This window comes from Pseudorasbora parva, chromosome 16, assembly GCF_024679245.1.
Source record: "Pseudorasbora parva isolate DD20220531a chromosome 16, ASM2467924v1, whole genome shotgun sequence".
NCBI classification, from domain to species: Eukaryota; Metazoa; Chordata; class Actinopteri; order Cypriniformes; family Gobionidae; genus Pseudorasbora; species Pseudorasbora parva.
Window position 1 is genome coordinate 1,207,388 of NC_090187.1, and position 8,910 is coordinate 1,216,297.

General features: G+C 42.8%; 1 protein-coding gene across 4 annotated transcripts in view; it reads left to right on the top strand.

Moving 5' to 3' along the window:
• zgc:158464 (uncharacterized protein LOC791139 homolog) overlaps positions 1-8,910 on the top strand; it is a 147,708-nt gene that overhangs the window by 22,582 nt on the left and 116,216 nt on the right. For all 4 annotated transcript variants that reach the window (XM_067419491.1, XM_067419493.1, XM_067419492.1 and 1 more), the window contains exon 2: positions 6,335-6,467. In XM_067419491.1, the coding sequence (XP_067275592.1) occupies positions 6,335-6,467 (133 nt within the window). The remainder of the gene's footprint in view (positions 1-6,334; positions 6,468-8,910) is intronic.

Below are 8,910 nucleotides of genomic sequence, written 5' to 3' on the forward strand. Positions count from 1 at the left end.
TGATCATGAGATGGCATTAACGTTGCAGAATGCAGAGTGTGATCGCATGCTAGTTTTGTAATATACTTGATCATTTATTTTAAGGTCTCGGTCTCAGACTTGAGGACTCTGGATTTTATCTCAAGACCACAAATGCAATGATATCACTGAACTGCTGGTGCTTTGTCTGATTTAACGTCATTAATGTGATTTAATGTAAAAGTTTCTGCTTAAAACGCGATCAATAACTTCTCTGTAATGTGATTTCTTTTGTTACTGTGCTGCCGGGTTTAAAAGCAATGCAGCATTGTCTCAAAAATGCCCCAAATTTATATAAATGGCCAAACAATTCTGACATTTAGTTTTTTAATATATAACAGAATATAATTAAGCAATATCACAAGAGCTTTTTGTCAGAATATAAGCGTGATCGCAAAGGATTATGATTCATACAAACGTTCAATAAACAAGAAGTTAATTGACATTGAAATGATGCTAATTCGTCAACGTTTCGTTATTAAATGAATCGGCTGCTTTGAACAAATCGGTTGAATAAATGATTGCGTGAATAAATAATTTGAATGTTTTAATGCTAAATTAATCTGAACATTATTTATGAAGGTGTAATTTTACCAGTTCAGATGCAACTTCTGTGCCATTCGTTTTATCGTCAGTGGTTTGATTGGTAACAGCGCTGTCGTGTCTTCTTCTTCTTTCTTTATTTATAAAGCACATTTAAAACAACCAAGGCTGACCAAAGTGCTGTACAAGGCAATACACAAAAACAAGAGAAATATTTGAAAGAAAGAAAGAAAGAAAGAAAGAAAGAAAGAAAGAAAGAAAGAAAGAAAGAAAGAAAGAAAGAACAGATACAAGACAAAAACACCCGAGTGTTAAACGCTATAGTAAATAAGTGTTCTTTGAGTACTGATTTAAAATTAGAAAGAGATGATGCCGTTCTGATCGAAATCGGTAGACTATTCCAAAGTTAGCCCCTCTGCTTCAGTCATAGACTGTAATAAATATGGCCGTAGTGTCCGCCATAGGATTCCGATGAGCCGTTCTGAAGCGTAGAAACGAGTCGTCGCCATCTTGTGAGCAAGTCATCGCGCGTCACTCCCGGATAACAGAAAATGGGCAAAAAGGCGGGATGTGGGCGGAGCTTAGGTGACGCAATGACTATAGACGGCGGATAAATGGCTATCCACCTGTCACTCAAAGTAACCACGCCCTTAATTATGCAGAACTTTAAGGCTTTATATAACGTAAACAAATGAGTTAAAAAAATAAAAAAAAAATCCCCTCACAGTCATGAAGGTCAAAATTAGCTGTGTAGACCAAAACCACAATTTGTCCCAGACTGTAAACATGTTTTATTCTGCTGTAAAGTTGGGCATTTTAACATGAGGCTCAATGAGATTCTGCTCCTTCTGGAGCCGCTCTAGTGGCCAGTCGAGGAATTGCAGTTTACATTACTTCTGTATCGGCTTCAAGAGAGATCGCGGGAGGAGCCGCTTGGTTTCAGTTTAGACCTGCGAACCGTGAGAAGGTCAAGACCCCCGGACCTAAGTGACCTTGATGGAAAGATAACCAGGCGGCCATTTAAAGATTTAAAAACAAGAACTAAAATCTTAAAATGTATTCCCAAATTAAAGGGGTTCTTCAGCGCTGGGAAGATGAATCTGTATTTAAACTGGGTCATTAATGTAGTAGAAATGTGAAATTATTTTTTAATTTGGTGCCTTCTAGACTGAGAAAAGACAGAAAATGTATTTTGTCTCATGGGGCTGAAAGACTACAATTCCCAGAATGCTTTGCTGCCCTACGAGGCCATTACCAAAGCCACCTCTACTAGATTACTGAATCACTGATGACTTTCCCACCGCGACCGCGTTCATCTTCATAAAATCAGTTCAGTTAGAGAACAGACACTACATTTAAAAACTGAATGTGTGTGTTCAATATAACGTGAGTGAGCCGCTGAGGGAGTGTCAGCACAAACGCTGCAGGAGTCAGATATATTGGATGAGCTCATGATGAGAGCTGAGGTAAACGCGTCCGCTGCACAGATTCACAGTGCATGTTCAGTCTGCCGTGTTTTCAGTTCATGCCTTTGGAAGCTTAACTTTCATGGGAATTACTTTGAGAAGTTGAAATACTTACTTTGCTCTGCTGGCCGCACCGTTTAAACATGAACGCCTGAGGCTGAGCTGAGCTGTGAGTGTGATCTCCATCCCACACGCGCGGTGGAAAACATGCGGAAATGGCTCCCTCTGCTGGCTGTAGTCTTTAGCCTTTGGCCAACAATTCCTCCGATGGCGCAAATTGACGATATTTGCGTCATGGGAGGAATTTTTCCAGAAATAAAATGCATAAATCTCTCGTCTCAGGGGGATATGAGGGGGGAAAGCACAATCATTCGAACATACTCCAGGGTTTCTACTGATACAAAGCCATATGCTAATCGCTGAAGTAACCCTTTAGCTAGTAGCCAATGCAAGCAAGAAAGAATGGGAATAATATGATCACATTTTTCGACTACCTGTCAACAGCCCGGCCGCGGCAATCTGAACCATTTGAAGTCGCTCTGTGGAAGAATGGTTAACTCCGTAATACAGAGAGTTACAATAATCGAGACGTGAGGTGATGAAGGCATGAATTACGATTTCAAAATGTCTCACTATTCTATTCTAATTATTCATTACTTATAAGTCATTTCTCAGATAGTATAGAGACAGAGCGACACGTGTCATAATCTGAAGCCACGCCCACCGTCTCCATTGACTTTCTATTGCGGGAAGCGCCTCCTCTTTATTTCTGAATTATTACAAAAAAAACGAACAATGTCTAAAAGCTGATGTGTGATGAGGTGTGCAGAAAACAAGATAAAAAACCACCCAGAAGTGTTTTTAAGCTGTTGACCCAAAAAACGACGTTTAAGGACACAGGCACTAGAGTCGGAGCTCGACATGTTATATTACACTGAGAACTACACACACTGGAGAAGTAATCAGAGACAGGAAATATAATATATAACGCGGACATCTGGATAATTACAAACATGTTTACTGCACACGTACACATACTGAGTGTTAGGATCCCAAAACTGAGCCATTCTTCCTGTTAAAGCTTCACGTCTTATTGCCTGTGTGCACTTTTATCTTCTTAGATGCTCGTTTTTTGGGGTCGACAGCTTATAAACACTTAGTTCTGTGTTTTGTAGCTTGTTTTCTGCACACCTTGTCACATATCAGCTTTTAGACTTTGTTCTGTTTTTTGTTATAAGAGAAAATAGACGAAGCGACGGCTTCACGCAATACAAAGTCAATGGAGAGCGTTGCATTGGTTCCCCCCGGTGTGGGCGTGGCCTAAATACGCTCCGCCTCTATAGATGGGTCTTTTAGATGAGTTTAAGGAGTGCTGGTCTGGTCTTGGTCTCGGTTTAGGTGCTCATGGATTGAATCTCTGTACTCAGGTTACGCTCCGTTGGATGACTGCTATTCCAACACTTCCTTGTACAGAAGTGTATTGTTTGGTCACATCCTCCTTTGAAACAGTGTGTGTTGAAGCACCGACTCATTGATTACAGCTTTGTGATTTCAGGAGACTAAATTCCAACATTCATTCAGAGCGTTTACCATCACGCGTGTGAAATACCCTTCACAAAAACAACAGGCCTACAATTAAACATGCCGGCGCGCCGAAGCCTGTGTTTGTGCAGTGTTGTGTGAACGAGAGCAACCGTTCATGATTCTTTTCTGTTGAATCTCTTTGTCTGTCTGAGTGTCAGACGGCCTCATACACACGGCACATGAATATGGCACAGATTATACCACGATAATAGGCCAATACAGACTTTATAATCGGAAAGCCACGCCCACAAACCAACCGTCTCCATTGATTTTCTAGTGCGGGAAGCGCCTTCTTATCATTTCTGACTTATTAAAAATAATCGAACAATGTCTAAAAGCTGATATGTGACGAGGTGTGCAGGAAATAAGCTAAAGAACCCAGATATATGAAAGCTGATTAATAAAGTATTATTTCCTTCAGTCGAGACACTTGACATGCGCACTGATCACGGGATGGTTTTGAATAGTTTGAGATATGATTGAAATCACTTAAAAAAAGAGAAATACACGGCCACACACATTTATAACGATGAGTGATTGGGGCATGGGTTTTAATGGGAAGACTTTTGTTTTTGTAATCATCCTCTCAGGCATTATATAAAAAATAGATTGAGATGTATCCGCCAATATATCGGTTAAATGTTCATATCTCTAAACAATATGTTTGGTCATGAGACTAGTCTGTGAGAGTATTTATGTGTGAAATGATGATTACTGTACATGTGACTGAAGAAGGTTTGGGATTCACCACAGCCTCCGTCTGAATGCATTATCACAGTGAGAGAGAAATACATTAATGAAAGCGAGCGGATGAGACTTTATTCCCATCCTCTGATGGTCACATGCCTGTCCTGTCTTGTGTGAACGTGTGTTTTGTCAGTATGGCCTTTGTGCTTCTGTCATCTGCTGCGTCCCAATTCGCCTGCTTATACTGTGTCCTAAAAGTATGTACTCTTTTTGTGAAGAAAAGGTATATACTTTTGAGTGTGTAGCAGAAAAGTATGGAAGCTTCGGGACTACTTCGCCATCTTTAACGGACTCTGTCGCTTAGTTACGAGCATCCCGTCACCGTTTATCTGCCCTGTCCATCATCATCAGATTCGTCACAGTTTAAATCCACCTCATTCAGATTAATCTCCTGCCGTATCGGAGAGAAGTGTAGCCGCTCGTTGATCTGCCGTGTGTGTGTGTCTTTAATGCAGAGACTCTCCTCATGTGTTTGCAGTTTAAATATAATGATGCATTTAAAAGTTAATGGCCAAACGTGTCATTACAAAAGTTCTCAATGCTGCTGCAGGTGAAATATAATGTGGATAACACTGAATAAAGATATTTTTGTCAGGTTAAATATTGATAGTTGGTCACTCAAACCCCTTTATCTAAACCTCTCTACTCAACCGTCAGACTCGCACATCCGCCATGTTTGTAGTTTTTTAACACTTTATCCGCGTTTGTAGTTCTAATCGAATCCTCGTCCAACTCGCAGTGGGTTGTGGGTAATATCAGCCGTTAGAGTGCCCATCGATCTGTACTTTGAATCCGGACCGGAAATAGTAAACCATCCGGGAATCTTTGGAAAACTCTTTTCAACATTCTACGATTGGGGACACACTAATTCTATTTTCGAATACTATTTAGGATGGATAGTGTGTGAATTGGGACGCAGGGTCAGTCTGATCCCTCCCCCTTGTTATCTCATTAGTGTTTGATTTCTCCCACCTGTGTTTCCTCGGCTCGGCCTCATTTGTTCCCTTTTATAAGCTCCTGGTGTTTGTCAGTCGTTGTCGTTGTCTGGTCTACGTCTCCTGGTTCCCCGTGATCTCTGTTGGTTTGTTTAAGTTTGTATTTTTATTATCCTATTATGTGTTTTCCCCCCTCGTGGGTTTTGTTTTGAGTTTATGTTTTTATTTTATAATAAATTATCATTTTTCTGCACTTGAGTCCTCGCACCATTTTCCTTTGTGTGTACGTGACACTGATGCTCTTCAGACTCTTCTGAATAAAAGATGCGTTTAAAGCTTTTGAATGAATGTTAACACATAGACCTGTCACAATAATCAATATATCGGCGAAACAATAAGTAGTTATCATGACAGGCCTAAGCGCATAAGTTCTCAGCACTGATAATAATCATAAACGTGTGTTAATCATCAGATCCTCATATGAGAATGATTAGTGACGGGTTATGAATCAGCGAATCGATCAATGATTCGGCACGCGAGTCAAACTGCTGAAATCACGTGACTGTGGCGATCCGAATCATGAATCGATTCACTGATTCATAACCGTTTGAATCTTTATTTGAGGATTGAACACAAACGCGGAAGAGAAGCTAATGCTGAATAAAGTCGTAGTTTTTGTTATTTTTGGACCCAAATGTATTTTGGATGCTTCAAGAGACTCTAATTAACCCACTGATGTCTCATATGGACTACTGTGATGATGTTTTTATTCCCTTTCTGGACATGGACAGTATAGTGTGCATACACTTGCATACGCTCTCGGACTAAATATAAAATAGCTTAAACTGTGTGTGAAGATGAACGGAGGTCTTACGGGTGTGGAGCGACATTAGGGAGAGGAGTTAATGACAGAAGATTCACTTTTGGCTGAACTAACCCTTTAGGATTTAAACTTTGTCCGCTCATTGGGAGAATGGATCAGCATGAGTTAGCTTTGCAGATTTAAATGAAGTGTCTCAGTTATTTCTCTTTGATTCTCAGCTCATCATCCTGGAGGATTATGCCGACCCCTTCGACGCTGCGGATCAGGCGGTGGTTTCCCAGCCGATCCCAGAAAAGCCAGCGGAGAACGACGGGTACATGGAGCCGTACGAAGCGCAGAAGATGATGGCCGGTGAGATGGCGGTGCTTTGCTTCTTCTGCATTGTGCGGTTTGATGATGGTGAAGGCTGAAGTGGCTTCTGGGAGAATATAATGAACATGATAATGCATCTGGGCCTGTCTAACAGTGTGTGCACTCGGCTCATGGGATCTCGCTCAGTTTACGCCTCTTCCTCTCCTCCGTTTCATCCACTCCATTCCTCTTCCTCTCCTCCGTTTCATCCACTCCTCTACATCTCCTCTGTTTCATCCACTCCATTCCTCTTCCTCTCCTCCGTTTCATCCACTCCTCTTCCTCTTCTCCGTTTCATCCGCTCCACTCCTCTTCCTCTCCTCCGTTTCATCCACTCCTCTTCCTCTCCTCCGTTTCATCCACTCCTCTTCCTCTCCTCCGTTTCATCCACTCATCTCCTCTTCCACTTCTCCGTTTCATCCACTCCTCTACATCTCCTCTGTTTCATCCACTCCATTCCTCTTCCTCTCCTCCGTTTCATCCACTCCTCTTCCTCTCCTCCGTTTCATCCACTCATCTCCTCTTCCACTTCTCCGTTTCATCCACTCCTCTACATCTCCTCTGTTTCATCCACTCCATTCCTCTTCCTCTCCTCCGTTTCATCCACTCCTCTTCCTCTCCTCCGTTTCATCCACTCATCTCCTCTTCCACTTCTCCGTTTCATCCACTCCTCTACATCTCCTCTGTTTCATCCACTCCATTCCTCTTCCTCTCCTCCGTTTCATCCACTCCATTCCTCTTCCTCTCCTCCGTTTCATCCACTCCATTCCTCTTCCTCTCCTCCGTTTCATCCACTCCATTCCTCTTCCTCTCCTCCGTTTCATCCACTCCATTCCTCTTCCTCTCCTCCGTTTCATCCACTCCATTCCTCTTCCTCTCCTCCGTTTCATCCACTCCATTCCTCTTCCTCTCCTCCGTTTCATCCACTCCATTCCTCTTCCTCTCCTCCGTTTCATCCACTCCATTCCTCTTCCTCTTCTCCGTTTCATCCACTCCTCTTCCTCTCCTCCGTTTCTTCCTCTCCTCCGTTTCATCCGCTCGTCCTTTAATCGGAGCCATCTGTCCTGTCACTGAACTCAGAGGGAAACTAAATGAATAAATAAATGTATCTTGGACACGCGTCGTAGCTCTCCAAACAGAAGGGGAGATGAAACTGCCGTGTTATTGGCTGCTGGCTTGAATGTCTAATTGCTGTCTATATTCGTGTGTGTGTGTGTGTGTGTGTGTGTGTGTGTGTGTGTGTGTGTGTGTGTGTGTGTGTGTGTGTGTGTGTGTGTGTGTGTGTATGTGTGTGTATTTTAAAGCTTTGATTGATGATTTTCTTTGGCTCTGTGACTCTGTGGAATCTCTGTGGAACTGAAAGGCTGAATTACAAACATGACCAAGAGTCAGCCGTGTGTGTGTGTGTGTTTGTGGGTGTGTGTGTGTTTGTGGGTGTGTGTGTGTGTGTGTTTGTGGGTGTGTCAGAGCAGCAGTGAGTGCTCAGACACTACATAGCTCAGAAGAAACACCTACACATTCCACAGAATCCAGAGAAGACACTCTCACACTCACACTCTCTCACACACTCTCAGTCTCACTCTCTCACACCACACACACTCTCACACTCACTGTCACACACACTCTCATAGTCTCACACTCACTCTCACAGACTCCCATAGTTTCACCCTCTCACACACACTCACACACTCTCACACTCACACTCTCATAGTCTCACACTCTCAAAGTCTCAGTCTCACATACCACACACACTCACACTCTCACACTCTCATAGTCTCACACTGTCAAAGACACTCTCACACACCACACACACTCACACTCTCATAGTCTCAAACTCTCACACACACTCTCACACACCACACACACTCACACTCTCACACTTACAGTCACACACTCTCACACTCACTGTCTCTCTCATAGTCTCACACACACACACTCACACACACACTCACACTAACACTAACATTAACACTAACACACACACACACACTTGCATCAGATTAAATGTGTGAGTGTTTAGAAAAGGGTGGCCATTTCCTCACATATTGTGTGTGGAGTAGCTTACTGTCTACAGGAAGTGAGCTGTTTCTTTTGTATTTTTCCTTCCTTTCTCTTTCTGTCACTCACACACACTCTCACACACTCTCACACACTCTCACTGAGGCGGCTGTATGTGTTTAAACTCGTCTGAAGCTGCAGAAGGCGGTGCTGTTGGGACCTGCCGGCCGAACTCGTGTGTGTGTGTGTGTGTGTGTGTGTGTGTGTGTGTGTGTGTGTGTGTGTGTGTGTGTGTGTGTGTGTGTGTGTGTGTGTGTGTGTGTGTGTGTGTTGATGATACTCGTACATATCTGTAGCACGTTCTGCCTTGCCAGAACTTTCCCACAATCCCCAAGGTCTCCTGTGTTATGCAAACAAATGCTCGTCATGGTCATTTCACACACAC